Source organism: Dipodomys merriami, unplaced genomic scaffold (genome assembly GCF_024711535.1).
Source record: "Dipodomys merriami isolate MVZ:Mamm:240054 unplaced genomic scaffold, mDipMer1.0.p SCAF_27, whole genome shotgun sequence".
Taxonomy (NCBI): Eukaryota; Metazoa; Chordata; class Mammalia; order Rodentia; family Heteromyidae; genus Dipodomys; species Dipodomys merriami.
The window spans coordinates 16237706-16261333 of record NW_027204159.1 but is presented as its reverse complement, the minus strand read 5'-3'; the positions used below and the strand labels follow the sequence as shown (position 1 = coordinate 16261333).

The 23628-nt window shown below is 43.8% G+C and overlaps 1 protein-coding gene across 5 annotated transcripts in view; it reads right to left on the bottom strand.

The window, feature by feature from the left end:
* Ablim3 (actin binding LIM protein family member 3) overlaps positions 1–23628 on the bottom strand; it is a 129842-nt gene that overhangs the window by 31797 nt on the left and 74417 nt on the right. For all 5 annotated transcript variants that reach the window (XM_070036358.1, XM_070036357.1, XM_070036359.1 and 2 more), the window contains exons 5-7: positions 21706–21832; positions 18862–18955; positions 10631–10718 (exon numbers count right to left, since the gene is read on the bottom strand). In XM_070036358.1, coding sequence (XP_069892459.1) covers positions 10631–10718; positions 18862–18955; positions 21706–21832 — 309 coding nt within the window. The remainder of the gene's footprint in view (positions 1–10630; positions 10719–18861; positions 18956–21705; positions 21833–23628) is intronic.

The window sequence follows — 23628 nt, the reverse complement described above, 5'->3', positions numbered from 1 at the left end:
TCACCACTTGAGCCACAGAACCACTTCTGGATTTTTCTGTTTATGTGGTACTGAGGAATTGAACCCAGGGCTTCATGCATGCTAGACAAGCACTCTACCACGAAGCCACACTCCCAGCCCTCAGTGTTTGGGTGTTTGGCCTCAGATCCCAGCTTAGGACCTACAACAGGTTTCTTCTCCAGATCTTTTTTGACTACCACAGGGGTGAAGTTGTTCAACCTCAGCTTCTATTGACAGTTGGCACCAATCTTGTGATCTAGACTGGCTAGGCAGTTGGAATTGCTTCTTTAAAATTCCCACAAACAGATGTGGTATGGCCACGATGGAAATTTATTCAGCCATAGAAGAAATGGCATACTGATGTTATGGCATGAATTTAAAATAACATATTCAGGTATAGAAGCCAGTCACAAATGGAAACACATTTCATGATTCTATCTATATGAAATACCCTGAAGAAGTAAGTCTATAGACATAAAGCAAATGGGGTATTGCCAGAGTGAGTACACAGGGGAAGTGGGGACTGCTTAATGGGTAAAGGGTTACTTTGGGGGTAAGGTGGATGTAGAGTTGGTGGTTGTACAATATTGTAAATGTACTAAGAATTACTGAGTTGATGATGATGATGATGATGATGATGCCAGTACTAGGGCTTAAACTCAGGGCCTGAGTGATGTCCTTTAGCTTTTTTGCTCAAGGCTGGTAATCTACTACTTGAGACATAGCTCCATTTTCAGCTCTTTGGTGACTAATTGGAGATAGGGTTTCACAGGATTTTCTGCCCAGGTTGGCTTCAAACTGTATTATCAGATCTCAGCCTCCTGAGTAGCTAGGATTACAGGCATGAGCCCTAGTGGAACCTGGATTTATATCTTTTAAAATAGTTAACTTTATATTAAGTGAATTTTATCTCAATAAAAAATTATTTCTGTCCTAGGTGCCCCAACAATCCTTACGGGATATTCTATGGGAGGGAGATGGGCTTTGGATGAGCTTCTTTTGGATCAGATATGCAGTAAGAATGCCACATTACTACCATCATGGGCAGTGGCAGTCTTGCCCAAGCAGTAGGTACTCTGTGTATTGTTTACTGTAATATCTATGTGTAAGTGCTAGTTTGGGTAAGGGAGGAGTCACAGAGAGACTGGGGGAAGGAGGGCTTGTTCCAGGACTGCCTGGAGCAGAGCTTGGGCCAGCAGGGGTGGAGGACAGCGAGGGATGGGCTGGCTGTGAAGGTGGAGTCACTGAACAGGAGTTTGCTTGGCTTGACTGCTAGTGTCCTTTCCTGAGTCTGGGCTTGTGTCCATGGATAAGGGCACCTCAGGATAAGTAGGAAAGACCAGTTTTCCTGGAGCTGGCATGATGACATTGGCTTGAGGCTTAATGAAGAAGTAGAAGGGGAAAAGAACCTCGTTACCATGAAGTTGGTTACCCTGGTGGATATCAGGCAGGATGGGGTGAGAGATAGGACCGAGGTGCCTAGAAATTCAGAAGAAATGCCAAACAAACTCACCATTGAGAAATGGTAACTGCTGATTGAAAGGTTAGGACAATTATTAAGTCATAATGAAGACCAGCCAGGCACTAGAGGCTCATATCTGTAAGCCTACTACTCAGGAGGCTGAGATCTCAGGATCACAGTTTGAAGCCAGCTCAGACAGGAAAGCCCATGAGACTCTTATTTCCTTGACAGAAAAGGCTAAGGGACAGTGCCCAAGCCCTAAGGTTAAGATCCAGTACTGGTGTGTGCGCGCACACACACACACACACACACACACACACATACACACACACACACACACACACACACGTCATATTGGAGACTTAAGATGTACCAAGCACTAGGTATTATTATTATTATTATTATTATTATTATTATTATTATTATTATTAGTCTGTCATGGGGCTTGAACTCTGGGCCTGGGCGCTGTCCCTCAGCTCTTCAGCTCAAGGCTAGCACTCTACCACTTGAGCCACAGCGCTACTTCTGGTTTTCTGTATGGTTTATTGGAGATAAGAGTTTCACAGACTTTCCTGCCCAGGCTGGTTTTGAATCACGATCCTCAGATCTCAGCCTCCTGAGTAGCTAGGATTATAGGCGTGAGCCACCGGCGCCTGGCTAGGTATTATTATTATTATTATTGATATTATTATAATTCAATTTATAGAAAGCCTGTTGCTGGGCCTATGAACTTTATAACAATGGTATCTAAATAGAAAAGAATAATAACTGATCTTTATTGGGCTCATATGCAGAGGACCTGGTGTTCTTAATGATGATCGTAGTTTCTCATCAGCCAGCAATGAAGAGTACATTGCATGCTGAGGCACGGTCAACTTGAGCATTTTTTGGAAGCTCCCATGAGCACAGCCGGCAGTGTGGGACTCTGTAATAAGCCTGCACACAGGAGCTTATGTGATCCTCACAACAGCTTTTTTTGCAGTGGAGCCTAATCTCTACCCTCTCTTCTGGATGATGAAGCTAGGTTTAGAGAGCTTGGCTATCTTGTCGGCTTGTCTACTTCTGTCTCCTTACCTTGGCCTAGGCATGTGGCTCAGGTCATTGGAGTATCTTGCTGAAAACATTTAGGAATGCTGCCTCTGTATGGCTGGTGACTGTGGCCTGGCCATGCCCTCCTTCCTCTAAGATGGCAGCCTCCAGTTTGGGGCAGGAGAACATGAAGACACACAGACACAGACACAGACACAGACAGACAGACAGACAGACAGACAGACAGACAGACAGACAGACAGACACACACACACACACACACACACACGCACACACGCACACACTGCAAAGCCGGGTACTGGTGTGTACTGTCTGTAATCCTAGCTACTCAGGTGGTCAGAAGGCTGAGATCTGAGAATCATGGTTTGAAGCCAGCCCAGGCAGCAAAGTCTCTTGTGAGACTCTTATCTCCAATTAAGCACCAAAAAAAAAAAAAAAAAAAAAGCCAAAGATGGAAATGTGGCTCAAGTGGTAGAGTGCTAGTCCTGGGCAAAAAATGCTCAGAGACAATGCCTAGGCTCTGAGTTCAAGCTCCAGGACCAGCATGAAAAAAATGGGGAAGAGCCACCTGATGACATACAGCTGTTTCTAGATGCTTCTCAGTTCTGCAAGCCTAGCAGTCTGTTCCCTTTAGCCTAACGTGCTTTGAGTTGGGTTTCTGCCACCTAAAAAGTCCAAAGTAATGAAGCATCTCATCACGCTGAACCCTGAGTATCTGACAAGTTCTCCACTTGCCCCGAAGCCAATTTTGTTTCTCAGAAAATAGAGGAAGCAAACCAGGGAAATCTCTACTCTAGACCTAATTCTGACCAACGTGGACAAATTGTCTGGTAAAGTAAATGTGACACGTAACTGGCAGGAAAAATAGCCACATCTTGCTGAGTTGACAGTGACCAGAGAAGTGCCAGCTGGATCCCGACTTTAGAAATACTGTAATATTTTCTATATGATTTGAGATATTTGGTAACCCTTAAATCTAAAATAAAAAGGTAGCTCATCAAAAATTAAAATGTGCTCTATTTAAAATGAAATATGTTCAGTACAGTCAGAATAGGAAATATCAATTTAGGAAGACTCTAAAATTATGTAGCAGGATTGGGGAAACAGAAGATTGAAAGTTTTAAAATCTTACTCCTACAACCTAAGCTGTCAGGCGAGAGATCCAATTTAAAGTTATAGTGCTAAACTATGAAAGGATAGTAACCAATATGACAAATAGTGCCTGGGAAAGGTGGTTTGCAGATATTGGTAGATAGGTCTGAGGGCTGGTGTGCCCCAACCTGCACCAATGGAAGGCCCTGAATTGGAGCAGCTGTTAGCTGGGTGCACATTTGTGAGTTGCTTATCAGAGGAAAAGAAGGCCTTTGTAGGTGCCGGTGTTATCCCCAGCTGTACCCTAATATTACACCTCCTGGTATCAAGATCATGTATCATCTGAACTAAATAAAACCATGGCCTGAAATAGACTCATCTATACAACACAAGGGTTAGTGGAACTATCCCAGTAAGTCCTGGGATCTGCTGGGGATTCACATCACCATAGAACTAAGGCTCTTTCTTCACTTTATTCTGGGCCATGGACACTTCTGAAAATCTGATGAAAGCTACAAATTTTCTTTCTTAGGAAACACACTTACAAGAAAAGTTCTGCAAATAATTTCAGGATATTCATAGAATTCAGAAGGCCAACTATGACACATGGCTACTTCTGTTGAAAAGCAGATAAAAGAGAATTGCTTTAAAGAAACTCCAGAAAGACAGACTTGCTAACCTTGGCCAAGCAATGTGACCTCTGTAAATGAGACTATTAATATTTTTTAGGTTACAGGGCTGCTGGGGGGATATACTGGGTATGATATTTAAACTCTTAATATGGTGGTACCTAGCGAATATTAAATGCTTAATCAATATCAGTGGATGACATTTTATTACTATTGCTATCATTATTTTATTATGCTTATTATTGGAAGGACTTATAATTTTGTGCGCATGTGCCTGCCTGCCTGCCTGCCTGTCTACTGGTGCTGGGCTTGAACTCAGTGCCTGGGCACTGACATTAGCTTTTTTGCTTAAGGCTGTCACTCTACCATGTGTGCAGCTCTACTTCCAGCTTTTTGATGATTAATCAGAGCTAAGAGCCTCATGGACTTTCCTGCCTGGGCTGGCTTTGAACCATGGTCCTCAGATCTCAGCCTCCTGAGTAGCTAGGATTACAGGCTTGAGCCACCACAAGTGCCAGGCAAGACTTGCAATTTTGTTACAATACTTTTTTTTGTTGTTGTTGTTGTTGGTCCTGGGGCTTGAACTCTGGGCCTGGGTGCTGTCCCTCAGCTATTCAGTTCAAGGCGAATGCTCTACCACTTGAGCCATAGCGCCACTTCCTGTTTTCTAGTGGTTTATTGCAGATAAGAGTCTCATGGACTTTCCTGCCTGGGCTGTCTTTGAACTGTGATCCTCAGATCTTAGCCTCCTATGTAGCTAGGATTACAAGTGTGAGCCACCAGAGTCTGGCTATAATACTTTTTATTAGCATTAATATTTGTTCCAGGACTTCATAAATGACTTCCTGCCTGGTGGGTTTTCATTGAATATACAAATAATAACAAAGAACAGTTTAAAAACATGATATGAGTAGAAGAGTTACTGATTTGGATTTTGGAGTGGGGTTGGAAGGGTAGCATTTGATATAAACAGAAGGAAATAAAGGTTGCTCTCCACCTTTTCCTGGGTACAGGCACATTTAGAGCAAGAGTAAAGTCTATCTAATGAACCAATTTGGAGTTTAGAAAAAATCCAGTTTGTCCTACAACTGTAACCTTTGTGATTCCAGTGTAAGTTTGGCCTTGAACCTGCATCATTTTAGCTATTATTTTGCTGTAAAAATTCAGTGACCTAATTTCCTGGTTGAAACCTCAAGAAGGGTTTGGATAACAGACAGATTAGAAGTTTGGCATCTTTACAAAAACGGAAGACTGAATGCACAACAGAATTTAAAATAAATAAAAGAAACCTTGTTCTCATTTCCTGGGGCCCTGGAAGTCCTCCTTTAGACAGACTTCTTCCAATTGGAGTCTGTCAGAAAGCCCTCACACCACAATTATAGCACAGATAATCTCCTGAGGACTCTTCACCAGTACAAGACTGTCCAGATATGGGCCTGACAAACTGGGGTTGCACGCTTTGTAGGCTCCCAAACACACTGTGTCTCTCTCTGACTCTGTTCCCAACTACCCCACCTTTAATGCATTGTTTTGTGAAGTCCTCAGCGCCTGCTCATTCTTTCTACTATTCACGACATCCATGTGGTGTGTGCTTGCTCTCTGTGAACCTGGTATGTGATGCTCCCTGCCACCAGTGGCTATTGCACCTGCTGTTCTCATTGCTTCCTCATTGGCCCTCCTTCAGCACCCTCCCACCTCCTGCATATCTTTGAGATCTTGGCTTGAAATATCCCTTTGACAGGGTCTCCCAGACTAAATCAAGGCCCCTTCTTTACTACTACTGCTACTGCTGCTGCTGCTACTGCTACTGCTACTACTACTACTATTACTACTATTACTACTACTACTGTTATTACTATTACTATTAGCTCTAAGTAGTTGTACAAAGATATTTCAATTCAACATGAGTATAATGCATCTTGATCAATGTCATCCCTTCCATTATTCTCCTCCAACGTTCCTAAGTCCACCTATCCCCTCAAATTACTTGGTTCCATTTTCACATATGTACACTGAATATTATGACTTCATTTGCCTACCCTTTCTTTCTTCATTTGTCTGCCCATACCCTTGATCTCACCAACTACCCCCTGGCAACACATGTTCCAGCTTCCTACTATTCATTTGGTTATACTGCAAGTTAGTTGTTCAAAGAATATACACCATTATAAGCCTCCCCTACATATACCATGTTTTAGTTAATATGTATGCATTTTCATGTTGTTTATTAATTAGCTCTAACTAGCACATGTGTGAGAAAACACGCTACCTTTATTTCTTTGAGTGTGACTTTATTTAACAAAATTCATTCCAGGTCTATCCATTTCCATCTAATTTATTTCAGGTCTATCCGTTTACAATGCCTTTTGTAGTTAGCCATGAGAGCTTTAACTTCTGTTTGGTTAATGTCAGTGTCTTCTTCCTGAGGGTAAAGTCCATGAGGACAGCAAAACCATCTCGCATGCTCATCTCTGAGAAATTGCCCTATCACAGTAGGCCTGGAACATAGTGTGGCTTCTACTAGAATGGATCAATGGGAAACAGTGCTATTCCCCTCAGTTGACTGGAGAAGAGAGATCTGCAGAGGGGGAAGTAATTTTAATACCCAGCAGTGAAATTCTGATACTTGAACCCAGTGGGCTCCTTTTATTCCTGGGTTGTCTTAGCAGGGAGGTTTTCTTGCCATTTGAGTCCTGGTGCTTCTGCCTTGTAAACTTGTCCAGGCTCAGCTCTCACTGGTGGCTGAAACCCCTAGTGGCTGCCACCTCCTCACAAACACCCACAGCCAGAGTCAGCATGACTAGCTTTGCATAGCCCGAGCCCTCTGATTCCACGATCACTCAGCATCCCTCGAGGCAGGTCCTTGAGTGCCCTACAATTACACCCACTCTCCCAGGAGCCAGGAGAGGAGGGATGAGTATAATTAATGAGGGGATGACAGGCCCCTCCTCACTACCAAGAATATCTCCTACCTCGCAGAAGCATTTCTGCCTGAGGTTTGATAGTGCCTTCTCTCTCATGATCACAAAACAGTTCACTCAACTTCGTCAACTTAACTCTTCAGCATCTGTGTGAAGCTGAGTGAGGCAAGATGCTAGTCCATAGCTATGAGCTCCCTAAGTGGGTAGGGGCCTGTCTGATATACTCCTTGCTGGTTGCATCTTCATTTGTTAGAACAGTACTGGGCACATACCAACTACTCAAAAGACATTTGCCCAATAAACACTGAGGGAGCAGGGTGCCTGAGGCTCATGCCTGTAATCCTTGCTACTTAGGAGGCTGAGATATGAGGACTGCAGTTCAGAACAAGCCCATGCAGGAAAGTCCATGAGACTCTTATCTCCAATTAATTTCCAAAAAGCTAAAAGTGGAGTTGTGACCCAGAAACCCAAACCCTGAATTCAAATCCCAATCCTGGCACAAAACAACAATAACAGAAACACCAAAAAGCAAGCAAACAAACCAAACCACACAGGAAGTTCCCCACAAATCATGAATTTACTCTGCCTGTATTTTACAGAGACTTAGTAGTCTATCTTATGGATGAGGTATTTAATGTTAAGACAGTTAATCGACTTTTTCAAGATCAAAAACTTAGTTAGCAGTACTCAGTAGACTCAACTGGAGGAAGTCTGGGTCAAAGGTTCTAATAGGGAAAGGTGAGGACCAGGAACTCAGGCAGGAAGATGAAGCTGCTGGTAATTCCACTGATGTGCAGGAAGGAATGTGGGCATGAAGGCAGGCTTAACATTAGGAGGTGTGATCACTTTGGCAAATTTTCAACACAAATGCCGACAGCAGATTTCCACTGTAGATGGGGTCCATGAAGACATGCATTTGGCATGTCTTCAGGACCAGAACCCACACAGGACCCACACACATGTGGGGTGTTAGGGAGTTGAGTGACATCTGGGGCCTGGGTCCCAGGAAGGAAAATACACAGAGCCCCAGAGAGGAGGCTAAAGGCCAGACTCTGCTTTGTTCCTGAAGGCTCTGGTTCACACTCAAGACTCTTCTTTCTCCACACTAATTTTCCTCCTCTATACAACAAAGAAAGTCACTTAGGGTTTGGAGTGACCCCTGGGATCTTTCTATCCCCCCATACATGTACAACAGTATGTCCAAGTAGGAAGGTGCAGAGTTGCAAATTCTTAGAAATGGTTCCCCAGTCCATCCCATCAGGAGGCCCTCTGTTGAACATTCCCAATTAACAGCAGAAGTTTCTGTTGATTATCTCTGGATAAGTCATTCTTAGCTAGGGATGATTTAGCCCCTCCTCTAAGGGACTCTAGAAATATCTGAGACAGTCTTTGGTGTTGCCCTGGGAAAGATACATCCTTATATCTAGTGGGGAGAGACTAGGGAATGCTACTAAATGTCATACAATGCACAGGGCAAATCATCCAGCCCCAGATGTCAACAGTGTGGAGATTGAGAAACTGTTCTAGACACCTGGGTCACGGCTCAAGGTTGTGGGCATCTGTGATGAGGACAAGCTTCTTAGGAAGACACACTCCCTCTAAATGGCTGCTGATTGCCTTCTGGAAAAACCCAGAAGGGCTCTCATTCCTCTCCAAAACACTCTTCAACCATCTAGGCAGGGCTAATCATAACGATCCAACCAATGAAGATCAGCTGTGAGTGAAGGAAGGCAGAGCCAAGGTCAGTGATGAAAGGTCAAGGTCAGAAGCAAGGGGTCTCAAGAGAGTCCAGCAACTCTTAGGCATGCTGGAGGGGATCAGGTGCAAATGAAGAGCTGGGAGAAGGGGAGTATGCTATGAAGCATGTAGTGAATGAAGGTGTCTAGGATGGTAGAATTTCCAAAGCAGGATGCAAGAAGGGGAGAGGAAGGACTATGAGTTTATTTCAGCCTGGACTGCACTGGTCTTCAAGACTCTTCCTTTTCATGTGTCTGCACCCAGGCCACATAGCGCCTCTGGCTCTCACACATTTACTATTTCTTTACCCACCTTAGAGGTTTACAGACCCTGTCCCCTCAGGCTGGTATGCCCCATTCCTCCATTCTTCCTCTCTTTGTCCTGGTGCTATGGTATCTCTATATGTTGAAATACTACCTTCCTTGTGACTGAATTAGTAGGTCAGGGCCTTTTGGGAGGTGATTATGTCACAAGAGCAGAGCTTCATGACAAAATTAGTGTCCTTATAAGACAGGTCCCAAGGGGCTGCCGTGCACACGAAGACACAGCAAGGAGGTAGTGTCTATAAGAAACTGGATATCACCATGTCCAGAATATCTTGATGTCTTGATTGTGGATTGTCCTGTCTCTGATGGGCAGTAAGTTTTGTTTCTTTCTTTGTTTATATGCCACCTGGTCTATGGGAGTTTGTTTCAGCAGCCCTAAGGGACTCAGATGCCTGCTAGTTAACACTGGCTCTTCAGGATCTCAGCTCCTGGCTGGTCCTCAGGGAGTGAGTCTTCCTTAGCACTCCTCCATGACATCCTTCTCCCCTTCATGACACCCATTGTGGCTGACATTCATGTGATGATTGGTTAAGGCCCACCTCCTTCTTTGGCCAGGAGGGTGGTAGTGCTATCTCACAATGGGCTTTCGCACAGAGTCTGTGCATGAGAATGGGGTCCAGAAATAGTGGCTGAAGGCCTATGTGGATTGAAGGTTGGATTTGGCAGCCTAATTGTTAGGTTGGTTCAAGGCTAGAAAGGGTATGTGGGGTTTTGGTGCTATGTCCTTCCAATGAGTTTAAAAGAGTTTACTTTGAACCTAAACTGATGGACAGAGAGGAGCCCAGCGAAGAGCACTGTGATGTGCTGGGATAAGGCTCAGGCTGGGTGGAAGATAGAAGACTAAGTGGATCTTCAGACTAGATAAGTGACTGTTATAGGAACCCTGGGACAAGGGGTTGGACTCTGGGAGGAAACAGAGGGGAAGCAGAAGCAGAGGGGAAGCAGTGCGTGTTCACTTTGTGGGGGTATTGATGCCCTCCACTCCTCTTTGTATAGTCTGGGCATACCAACTGATGGCCTGATGCAAAGTTGAGGAGAAGGAATGAGGGAATGGGGGGTGGGCTGTGGTGCTGTAGACTCTGCAGCCCAAGCTTCCCTCTCAGGATCTCTGGCCCTTTGGCCCTGTGCAACTCAGCCTCCTGCTTCTAGGCAGAGCCAAGGGAGTTTGCTCAGAGCACTGCCAAGGAAGCAGGCCAGCCCAGCAGTGGGTGGGCTGGGATGGAAGGCAGATTACATGTCACTTCATATTAGTCACGCCAGCAGCTTTCCCCATCTACTCAGAGAGAGTCAAATTAATCGCAATTCTGAGGACAAGCCAATGGCAAAGATAACAAGGAAATAGAAGGCGATCATGTCTGTTTTCCAGTCATGAGTGGATCTGAGTGCCTTACAGAGGAGTTCAGATTTGCTTACCTGTGAGGTACATCTCTTCCCCTTCAGTAAACATCTGGTGGCAGCGCACACATCTGGCACAAGTAGGGTGGTAGTGCTTCCCTCCTGCCTACAGAAATCAAGAGGTGAAACAAGGTCAGACCTGGGGCTATTGTCCAATGGAGCTAGGTTGGGTGAAAACATTTCCTAGGTACATTAGTGTTGTTTGTGTCTTTATGACTGATTGGTTGGGAGCCTGACAGGAGATGGGGAAATCCAGTATCATACAAAAGTCCACCCAAGAAGCCTGGGAATTTTTCTATGTCCTTGATAGCAGCTTTGAGGACTTCCTTGATAGCTATATGAGGAGATGAGTGACTTTGAAGAGATCCTAGCATCCTCCAAGTATGGGTTCCTTATCCCTTCGTGGAACTTGAAGTGACTGGAAGCGGTACAGGAACTTTGGAATTTAATGTCATTGGATCAATGAAAAAAAAAAGTTCTTACAAGGTGCTAGTGGCTCACAGCTATAATCTTAGCTGCTCAGGAGGCTGAGGTCCAGAAGAGAAAGCTTCAAAGTCAGACTAGGAAGAAAAGTCTGTGAGACTCCATCTCCAAAATAACCCATAAAAGCAGTACTGGGGGTATGGCTCAAGTGGTAAAATGCCAGCTCAGCAAGCAAGCTGAGTGAGTGTGAGGCCCTGAGTTCAAACCCTAATTTGGCCTCCTCCTTTAAAGATCCTCTACTGATTCTTCTGATTTTATCAAGTATAAAGTAACAGTTTGTATCTGTAACATGTATCCAAAATGTGCTCATCTATCTCTCTGTCTCTCTGCCTCTCTGTCTCTCTCTCTGTCTCTTTCTCTCTCTCTGTCTCTCTCTCTTTCCCTTCTTTTGTCCCCCCTCTCATTTTTTGTGGTGTTGTGGATCAAACCTAGAGCCTCGTGCATACTAGGCAGTGTTCTCCTACTAAGTTTTGTGAATCCTTGGCCTTTAATGGTTTTTTGAGACAGAGTTTCACTACATAGCTCAAGTTGGCCATGACCTTGCTAGGTACTGCGTCTGCCTCTTGTGTGCTGGGATTACAGGCATAGGTAAACACACCCAGCTTTACTCTATTTTTTAAAGAATAAGAAGAGGCAAGAGGCTTGGAGCAATAGAATCTAGCTAGAACTACTATATTTTGGGGTTACTTGCAATATGGTAAGTGATATAGGTTTGCTTGTTATGTTGTGCAAGCTTTCTTCTATGTAAGTGAGTTGACTTAGTGACAACTTAAAGAATTAGGTAACGCCGAGTATATGAGACTCACAGATTAGGCCAAAGTTGAGACTGTCATATGAAGAACAGGTTTTTAGGGCTCCTGTACAAATTTTTGCACTTAGACAGCTCGGTCTTTCTGGAGAGCCCCTAACCCTCAGGCCTGATTGTTGCAGACGAGGTGCCTCAGCCCTGAGTCCAGCCCATCCTGAGGTGGATTTGGTTAGTTACTTTCCCTTTTCCCACTGCTATCTCTCATTGCTACTTAAATTAAAAATGGGATCCTAGGGCTAGTAGCTCATACCTGTAATCCAAGCCACTTGGGAGGCTGAGATTGAGATGAATAAACTCCAGGGAAGCCTGGGTGGCAGCCTGTGAGACTCTGGCTCAGCCAAAGGAGCTGGGCATGGTGACCTCTACCTATTATTCCCTTTATGATACTTGGACAAGAAGTGTGACCCTGATTTGAAATAACCAGTGCAAAAAAGGTCAGGAGGCATGGCTCAGCATTAGAGCAGTTGCCTAATAAGCTTGAGCCCTCGAATTCAAACCCTAGTATGGTGGGGAGAGACTCTGGGACTATTGTGCCTCAAAGTCTCACTGGAAGCCAGCAGTAGTGTTGGGCCTGGTGTGTGGGAGCTAGAAATGGACGAACCCAACACATTTCTATGCTGTCAATGCCAACGTTAGAAACCTATTTCAGAGAATCTGACATGTAAGCATCCTTTGGTGGCCTTGGCTCCGGAATTTCTATATGGGTATGGTGATGGTAGAGAGATCGGGTTGGAAGAGGGGAACTGTTCTGAAGGAGTGTTTTGTATGTCAGGGCAGGTGGAGGATTTTCTCATGGGGGTGTGGAATTGATGGCTACTGGTGGGCTGGAAGACCACTTGGTGTGATGCTAATATGTTCCAATTTAAAAAATTATAATTGAGTAAATAAAACCTATTTCCAAATGGTTTTATTTTTTGTGGTGTGAAGTTGTTGGGATGAGCTTGCTTATTCTGGAATAGCTTACTTTATTCTAAAAACAAGGAGAATGGGAAAAGGTCAGATTGTCACCAAAGAAAAAAAATGGTAATACCTTTCCTTCTTTCTTTCTTTTTATTTTCTTCCAGTTTTGGTTGTTTATGTGACTCCCACCAATGAGGAAATAGCCCTGTCATCATCCAAGCAAACTATACTCAAACGTTAGAAGAAGCCTGCTATTTTCCCAAGCTGGGAACCCGTGGGACTGAGACTCTCCTACCATGACAAGGATAATCAGTTTAATTAGTAGCCTCTTCCTACTCAGTGTCTTTTTATCATTTCAATTATAGACCTTCTCCCCCCACCCCACCCCCACCGCCACCCCTAGGCTGGCAGCATAACGTCTTCCTAAATGCTACTCCCCACTACCCCACTGCAGCTGGAAGAGGCCCTGGCCACGCATGGTGTAGATAATGACCCAGCCTGTGAAAAAGACAAATTAACAAGAGAAGAGGAACCATTTCACAGGCTAATAAAGTCTTGTGTCAAAACAAATAGTGAAGAAAAATAGCAAGAAATTGGTATCTGTAAACTGGAATCATATTGGAGAAGATGAAGAATGGCAAATAAAGTCAGGAAATACAACAAGACCATGTCATGGTTCTTTTTGGTGAGGATTTGGACAAAGAAGGATGGTGACTGATACTTTGTGTATTGCATTCTGTCCCCGAAGAAGGGATTGTGAGATGGCCTAAGGAGGGAATGGGAAAGATTGGAAGGAGAAGAGAAACGATTTAGGTGAGTGCCTGTGGTGTACTAGTGACCTGGCCCACATCCTTTCTCTTTTTCCACAAATGGCACTAAGCCCCGTCAGTCCATATGTTGAAGTTGTGCAGACTGCACTAATTCAGCTATTCCTACTTTAGGTGAAACTATTGGTTCAGGGATACTTCTGAGTCACCCAGAGTGGGTCCTAGATGATCAGGAAACAGAAGTTTGTTTTCCACTGGAGATATTAGCTGGAGTGATTGGTGTCTAATGTTTCTATCACAAAGAAGACACTTTTTGAGAATAGAGCCAATGTGTGGAGCCAAGATGGCCAGTGATTCCAAGGGATTTTATTTAGGCACTGAATCCAGCTGTGCCTGAAGCCAGAACTATTCATAGACTATTTATTATAGGAGCAGTTTTCCTTTTCAGCCAGTGCCATTTGCAAACAAAAAAAGTCATGACTAACATATTCATCAGGAATGAAAGGACAGTAGTATTTGACAGATAAAAGTTTTGGGGAAAATAAATTGCTTGAAGTTGCATGGCTAGAAGTGGCAAAACTTGAATCTAAGCCATACTTTTTTTTCCCCTCTGACATTATGCTACCTCAAAGACTCTTACGTGTCTGAGAGCCATGTCAGGGTTGGGATACAGGATCCTGGAGTCCCAAATATTTCCCTGTCTCTACCAAAAATACTGCCTATACCAGCAGAAAGGTACTTCATGTCTTGGCTCTCACTTTTCTCATCTGTAAAATGAGGAATTTGAACTAGTGGACTGTTAAAAATCTCTTCCAGCTCTAAAAAGAAAAGAAAAAAACCCAATAGGTCCAAGATGCTAATGGAGCCTCTACAAATGGGATTAATTGAAACCCAGTCTAAAGAAGTGACTACTGCTAGAAAAGGCAGTCACCACCACAGAATTTCAAAGCAGCTAGGAAGTACTGCACTCTGTGTTTAATCTGTGGCTCTGGGTGTAATCAAAGTTCTTCTCTGCCATCCCTAGTTCTGCACATGATGACACCACACTTCTTATGGCCCAGGCTTGATTTTTTTTTTTTGCTACAACTTTTGGTCTCTTCTCCTCAGTTCCCACATTTACAAGTTGCTTCCATAATATTGGAGACAAAGACAGGTGTCATGCACTGGCTTCTTTTTTAGTTTTATCTTCTAGGATTGTGTGTGTGTGTGTGTGTGCGCGCGTGCGCACGCGCGCGCATGTGTGTGCATATGCCAGTGCCAGTACTTGAACTCTGGGTCTGTGCATTATCCCTTACTTAGCTTTTTCACTCACACTGGTGCTCTACCACTTGAGCCACAGTCCTACTTTTGGATTTGATGGTTAATTGGACTTAAAAATCTCATGGACTCACAATCCTCAGATCTCATCCTCCTGAGCATGTAGAAGATTCACTATTGCTTAGCTCCTCTTCTGTTTTCTGTCCTTCAGATCTAGCCTATGAGCATGATAACACCATCTTCCTTGAGATGCAGCTCTAAGCAGACATTCCTGTCCAATGTTTCTATGACTCTCCTTTGCCTGGTGAATCACCTACTCCCAACCTGGTATCTCAGGTCCTTGGGAATCTGAGCCCAAGACAAAGCTCATGCCTTATCCTTTGGGTTGCTTCTTAGAGATGCTTCATAGTTTAGCAGTTTGGTGTATCTGTTCATCATATTCTCTCTTGACTCCCTACAATCAGTTCTCTACATAATAGCTAGTACAATCTTTTAAATATATAATCATACCAGGCTGTTCCTTGGTTTAAAACACTCCATTGGCTTTCCATTACATGTGGAGTACATGTAATGTGGAGTACAAAGTCATATGAAATATGTCCTCTATGATAATATTCCGTATTCCTACACCATCAATTTATAAATTTAAGCCATGCTGGCTTTCTTTCTGTTTCCCAAAGGAATTGGGTCCATTTTTCTCCTAGCTCTTCCCAGCTGGCCTCTTCATTCTCAGGGCTCTGCTTCACTGCATCTCTTCAGGCAGTTTTTGTCCTAGTTGCTATATTCTCTCCTGCTAAACTACCTGTGGCCAAAGAATCCTTCTCAACTCAGCAATCATGGTAACCAGAACTAAACAATCAGATTGTGCAGAACTGATGATTCTATTTACAGTGGCTTACCCAACTTGCCATTCATCAGCCACTGATAGATGAAAAACAGAGGGCTAGAGATGCAAAGATCCACACTCAAAATCTGATTATCAGTGCTAGATCCCAATTGTTCCTACCCCTGTACTATTATTGTTTTCCTGTTTTTTATTCCTCAATGTAGGTGGTTCCTAACTATGTATGGAAAGGCAGCTTCCAGGCCCAGAGAGCATAGAAAGGAAAACTCTCCCTCTTTGCAGATGACACGATCTTGTATTTAAAGAATCCCATAGACTCCACTCCAAAATTACTTGAGCTGATTCGAAACTTTGGCAAAGTAGCAAGGTATAAAATTAACCCTCAAAAATCAATGGCTTTTCTGTATGCCAACAATGAGAAGAGTGTGGCTGAAATCAGGAAAGTAACTCCTTTTGTAATAGCCCCACAAAAAATAAAATATCTAGGAGTCAAATAAAGAAGTGAAGGACCTCTATGATGAAAACTTTAAAAACCTGAAAAAGGAAATCAAAGCAGAACTTAGAAGTGGAAAAACCTCCCATACTCCTGGATTGGAAAGATCTACATCGTGAAAATGGCAATACTTCCAAAGGCTATCTACAAATTCAATGCGATACTTGTTAATATTCCAACGTCTTTCCTCAATGAAATAGAAGAAGCAATCCAAAAATTCATATGGAACAATAAAAGACCCTGAATAGCAAAAACGATCTTTAACAGAAAGAACAGTGCTGGAGGAATATCAATACCAAATTTCAAACTCTACTATAAAGCCATAGTAATCAAAATAGCTTGGTACTAGCACAAAAACAGACATGAGGACCAATGGAATAAAACTGAAAACCCAGAAATGAGCCCACAGACATATAGCTACCTAATCTTTGATAAGGGAGCTAAAAAACTAGAATGGAAGAAAGCCTCTTCAGTAAATGGTGCTGGCAAAATTGGCTAATTACCTATAGAAAACTAAAGCTAGATCCTTATATATCACCCTGCACCAGAATCAACTCTAAATGGATCAAAGTCCTTGGAGTCAAAGCAGACACCCTGAAAACATTACAGGAAGGAATAGGAGAAACCCTAGGTCTCCTTGGCACAGGCCAAAATTTTCTTAATAAAGACCCAGAAACAAACAAATCAAAGAAAGTTTGGACAAATGGGATTGCATGAAGCTACAGAGCTTCTGCATGGCAAAGGACATAGCTAGCAAGATCAATAGAAAGCCCACGGATTGGGAGAAGATCTTCATACAACAGACAAGGGTCTCATATCTAAAATATACTTGGAACTCAAAAAATTAAATCCCCCAACAACAAATCCTCAAAAAAAAACCAACCATCTGATAAATAAGTGGGCTAAAGACTTTAAGAGAAACTTCTCTGAAGAGGAAATAAGAATGGCCAATAGACACACGAAGAAATAAATGCTCAACCTTGCTAGCCATAAAAGAAATGCAAATCAAAACAACATTGAGATTCCACCTCATCCCAGTTAGAATGGCTAGAATCAAGAACTCTAATAATAACAGATGCTGGAGGGGATGTGGACAGAAGGGAACCTTACTGTATTGTTGGTGGGAGTGTAAACTTGTTCAACCACTTTGGAAAGCAGTATGGAGGTTCCTCAAAAGACTCCACATAGAGCTCCCCTATGATCCAGCAATCCTACTTTTGGGCATTTACCAAATGATCACAAACAAGGCCATACTAAGGCTACCAGCACAACTATGTTTATTGCAGTCTTATTTACCATAGCTAAGATATGGAACCAACCCAGATGTCCCTCAGTAGATGAATGGATCAAGAAAATGTAATATATATATATATATGTATATGTATATATACTCATATATATATATATATATATATATATATATATATATATATATAAATTCTATGCCTCCATCAGAAAGAATGACATCACCCCATTTGTTAGGAAATGGAAAGACTTGGAAAAAATGATTCTAAGTGAAGTAAGCCAGGCCCAAAGAAACATAGGTCCCATGGTTTCCCTTATTTGCAATAACTAGTGCATGAGTAGGACAAGTAGAAGATGTCAAAAATTATGTACATACGACCATAAAAGATGATAAGTGAAATGAACCCCAAGATAGAGACACAAATATTTTTCTTTCTTGTATTGTTTCTAATGTATTTATGATGTACCAGGTGATTTTTTTTTTGTTTCTTTGTATGTCGCTCCCCCACACTATAACCCCTGTTTTCACTGTATTATTGTCGGTGCCCTGCATCTTGTATATACACTTCTCTAATTTGGGGAGGGGAAGGGAAAAAAACAAAATGCTTAAATAGGGATATAGTTTGACCCATTGTAACAATGAGATGTACAAGACACTATGTTGAAAACGAACTTTACAACTTTGGCAGGGGTAGGGGGTGGTGGGGGTGGGGGCGTGGGGGGTGTAGTTGTGGAGGTGAGAGGGAAGGGATGGTAGGGAAAAATCAAAGGAGGAGGCAACAATGCTCGTTAGGAAATGTACTCATTACCTTGCTCATGTAACTGTCACCCCTCTGTACAGTATTTTCACAATAAAAAAGTACAAAAAAGAAAGAAAGAAAGAAAGAAAATAGAAAGAAAGAAAGAAAGAAAGAAAGAAAGAAAGAAAGAAAGAAAGAAAGAAAGAAAGAAAGAAAGAAAGAAAGGAAAGCCAGGGAGGCCACGGGCCCAGCAAGGGACTGAGGTTGTCTGACACTGGCAAAGTGAGCTTGTATAATGGAGAATGAGGAGAGTGGTTGCCATGGTGATGGACCAGCCAAAGAAGGGCTCAGGGAGCAAGTTGCTAGACAAGCTGGTTCTTAAATCAACACATTACCAAATACTTTAAAAAAAAAGAGGGGGTTTTCTATCCTTAGGCAGGGACTGAGAGGAAAATCCTAATTGTCACTCCCTAGAAATCTGTCTGGGTCTGAATCCCAAGAAGCAACTGTTTTTCCAGCATAGCAATTGTTGAACCAAGAATAATTCTGTCCATCTCATTTTGGGGGTGCTCAGAGATCAAAGTTATCTGTTCAAGGGCATGTAGCAAGCCAGGCTGGGGAGGTTGAAATGTTGAGGAAAGGGCTTTCTCTCCTTGGTGATGACTTGTGGAATCATGCTTGTACATCCCCTTGATCACTTGGGCCCACTCACCTCCAAGACCCTGCCGCTGATGTATCGGTCACAAGTCTCACATTTAATGCCAAACTGGGAATGGTAGTCAGCCTCGCAGTAGGGGACTCCATCCCTGCAAGAGGAAATGCACACAGGATGAGGACGTTCAAAGGCCAGTGACAGAGTGAAAGTCCTGTGGGAGGTCCAGGTCCTATTGTCCATAGGCAATAGCCTATGGCCACACTTGCAGAGTTCATTAAAAACGCAGACTCCTCAGATCTACAGGATCAGAGATTCCCTGGATTGGGGGCTTGGGAATCCACACCTGGTGAGGTCCGCCTATTATTGTTCTGGACTGTCAGCCTTCATTCTCCTTTTTCTCTTCACCTTCTTCCTCACCTCACAAATTCTCCAGAGCCACTCTCTTCCCTTTGCCTCAAAGAACTTATTATTTATTTATTTATTTATTTATTTATTTATTCTCTAGGCAGGTACTCAACTGACCTATTCTGCCAACTTTGTTTTGTTATTTTCTTTGCCCACGGCTGGAGCAGATCATGAGTGTCCGACCTCCCACACAGTTGGTATCACAGGTACATGTCATCATGCTAAGCTTATTGATTAAGATAGGCTTTTGCTAACACTCTGCCTGGGCTGGCCTCAGACCACCAGACTGTAGAGGCCACACGAGTGGGTAGTATCAGCTAGGCTTCTTTAAAAGGTTCTCGGAGAAAGCTCCAGAGTCCCCTAAAATGCTGACTTAGGCTTCCAGACTCAATAACCCTGAGTGGTGACTTTCCAAGGACACTGTTTACCTGTCAGGCTCAGAAAAGAATGCCGAACCCTACTGATATGGCTTTTGATGAGTTCACCTCTGCCATGCGGGGACTCTGCTTCACCTGCGCACATACTTGAGCTCCCAGACAGGATGCAACTGGTTCAGTCCTTGTCTACTTCCCTTCCTTGACTGTTCTGCCCAAGCTCTCTTTTGCTTTTTCAAATCTTATCCCCTTTTTTTCAAGTTTCCAGTGCAGATACATGAAACTCATATATTCCACTTCCTGCTAGCTAGAAGTGATTCCTCTTCTCTGAACATTCATGGCTGTTCACATGTACCTCACACCAAGGCAAGTGTGGTTTGGTCATCATCTCTTGGCTTCCATCTACGCCTTCACTGGTGGCAATGCCTAGATTTTCCTTTGAAAGTTTGAGTTTTCTGGGGCCACAAGGGGCTTTTCTCTGGCTCTAGGATTGGAACTTCCTGGCTCATGATTGATCCAGAACGTGCCAAATCGAGGGCAACCATGAGACATCAGTTGGAGATTTTGAGGTAAAATCTTCCCTTTCCTCATCCCATTGGCTTGCTAATGGTATAATGAATGTAACCATGGCATTATTGATAATCTACTTTTCTTCCTTTTTTGGGAAGAGGTCTTCTTGAGAATGAGTCTATTAGAGAAGCAGAAGAAAGAGAAAGAAAAAGAGTGAGAGAGAGAGACAGAGGGAGAGAGAGATAGAGAGAATTCTGTACTGTGAACATCTTTAGGTCTCTGGAGGCAGACCACACCTGAAGTCAGTATACATTTGACCTTACTTCTATGAGATGTGAACTCCAATTGTTGCTAGAAAGCAACAATCAGCTGGAATTAGATTTCTATTGTCCACAATTGAAAGGGTCTTAAGAAATCAAGCTAATCAGTACATTTTATACACCCTTTGCTATCTAATTTCTTCATGAACATGGCTCATTTCATTATAGACTGAACATGTGTGGGGAGCATGTACCATGGATACTACCACGCTACACAATCACCATCTCCTACCTTCAAGATGGAGAGTGGGATTTAGGAAGTACTTGGGGTCCAGAAGTGTCAAAACACTGATAGGTTGTAATCATAACTGTCTTTAGGCATTTGAGAATACACATGTGGTCTGTAGGGCTTAGGCACAAGGGGGAGACTTGTCCAGAGCTACCATGTGCAGGCTGCTGGGGCTGGCTTCTCTCTACTGATGATTCTATGCTTCCATCATCTCCTTTGATCTCAGTTAAATTCCTTGAACAACTACATTATAATGATGAGTCAGGCATTGTACCATAGGCAGGGCATACCACAGTGACTCTAACCAAGTCCCTGTCTTGGCAGGTACAGGAATAAAAACCATCCCTAGAGCAAGTTACTCACTCTCAGTATCCCATGGGGAAAGACACTTCATGAGGGGGACCTTAAAAGAGTTTAATTTGATTATCAGATAGTAAGTTCCTTGCATACAACAAAAGCCCAGTAAAATGATATTTAGCATTATTATCATTATTAAAAAGCTGAAGCTGGGCACTGGCTCACACCTATAATCACAGCTACTTAGAAGGCTGAGATCTAAGGATCATGATTTGAAGCCAGCCCAGGCAGACAAATCTAAGAGACTCATCTCTAAGTAACCATCAAAAAGCTAGAAGTGAAGGTGTGGCTCATGTGGTAAAGCACCAGCCTTGGGCTTCAAAGCTAAAGGAGAGTACCGGGGCCCCAAGTTCAAGCCCTAGCACCTGGCACAGAGACAAAAAAAGTTGAAACATACACACAACTATAGTTATACATGGAGAAGCTTGTGACAAAAACACACGGGGCAGTGTGGAGGCTGATCATGGGGGCGTGGAGGTGCTGAGTGATGGTTCGAGGCCACTTGTGAGCAGAAGGCACAAGGAGGAAGAGAAGGGTGGAGAGTGGCAGAGGAGACCACACAGCACAGCCTGCAGGTGGAAAGGGGCTGGGAAGAGGCTGAAGTAGCCCAGGTGTGATGGCTGATAGCTGATGCTGGAGATCCTGGGAGGCCTCACGGGGTGTGGAGGCCTTGGAAGCCAGGGCCAGGCCTGAAAGGGACACCCACTTGCTGATGTACTCCCCGGTGAGAATGACGCTGCAGGTCTGGCATTTGAAGCAGCTGACATGCCACTGCTTGTCCAGTGCCAGGAGCGACTGGCCATGCTTGATTTCTTCCTTGCACCCAGCACAGTCTGCAAAGATAAGAGGATGCCACTGAATACAACATCTCACCATCATCCCGTTTCCCTCCCTGAACACAAGTCTCTTCACAGGTGCCCCGGCTATGACATGAGCAGCTCAGCCAGAGACCCTGTGAGGTAAGAGGAAAGGCCACTGGACAAGGGACAGGTGTAGTGGTGGTGGAGGATGAGGAGGAGGAGGAGGAGGAGGATGAGGAGGAAGAGGAGGACAATGATAATGACAACAACGTCAATGACGATGATGATGATGAAAGAACTCCCTGTATTCATACAAAGCACCCCTGCACTGTTTGTGGCTGCTCCTCAAGTTGCCAATCAAGGTAAAGGACCTATAGCAACCTCAGGACCTATAGCATTTGCCTTACCCAGGGCTATCAATGCATAGCTCCACAGATGACTGAATTTTTACAAGATCTCTGTGCATGGTAAAGTTTGAGAAGCTCCACTGCTGGGAATAGTCACATTTCTTTTTTCCCTCTATTCTTTCTCAGTCAGTAGTTACTAGAGTTTGAACTCAGGGCCTATGTGCTTGCTAGGCAGGTACTCTACCATTTGGGCCACACCCCCAGTCTGTTCTTTTCTTATAATGTATACTGAAGGGCCAGGGCCACGTGTGTATTTTGTGGTTAAAGCTCTCTCTTCCCTTATTTAGCAAGGTGCCAGGCACATGGCAGGAGCTCAAAGCATGTTTGTTGAGGAGTATGAATGAGTGGGCCTTACTGTACTCAGGCAAAGAGGTCCAACATTCATTCCATGCACATCCTTCCCCAGCATGCTTATATGCCAATGTCCTCAGGCTGCAAGGATTAGTCTGATGAGACTGTCCCAAGCCAGAAATGTGCTCTCACTCTTTGTCATTATTACCCTGGAACATGCCATGAGTCCAACAGAATGTGGGGTGGACCCAGAAGGCGGTATCCAATTGCTCAATGAATGTTGGGAGGGGCAGGAAATGGAGTCAGAGTCCAAGGTTCTTGGGAGATGCTGGGAATTCAAGCCTTGCTGACCGGAAGGCCCACTTTAGAGGAGGAAAGGGTCATGGGGCAAAGTTTACTAGAGGACAAAGCTCTCTGTTGCCACTATAAGATAAATAAATAATTTGGAGCAATTGGGGAGAACATAAGCCACCTATAAAGTTGTGGGAACCTGTCTACGGTGGGGTGTGTGCCCAGCAGGCTGTGGGGAGGGTCTGGGCCCAGCTGAAGTGTTTGAACAAGTTGACTGCTACCACTTGGCTGTTGAGTGCCTTTCCAGTATCCCTTAACACAAGTTGTGGGCCTAAGGTCTCCAAGTCGTAGACCATCAAATGGGGGTGGGGAGAATGACAAGTTTGGCCATGTCCTTCCATTCCCTCTTAAGTCTCTTTGTACTTCCCCTCCTCAATAATTATAGTTTGCAGAAAACAATTACTTACAATACCCAGATCCCTCCTTCATTTATAGATTGGCATCTGGTCAACCTGTCCAGGTCACAAATACCGACCTTATGTCTCTGTGGGCTGTGTAATTCCACAGAGGCTCCCAGTTCCCAAAACATTTGGTCTAATATCCCAGCCAGTGCAGGCATTTACTCCATTCTTGACAAATGAGATGGGCACCTGTCCTCTGCCTAATCACCCCAGGGCTGGCAGCTCTGCTCTTCTGAGGGTGTCCACTGTATGTCTGGACAGCGATGGCTGTCACACCATCTTTATGTGGAGCAGAGGCCTGACATCCTGGAACTCCCTCTATTCTTATGCAGTCAAGAATAATCTGCTCTTTCCCACCAGAGCTGTGTTCTTTCAAGTA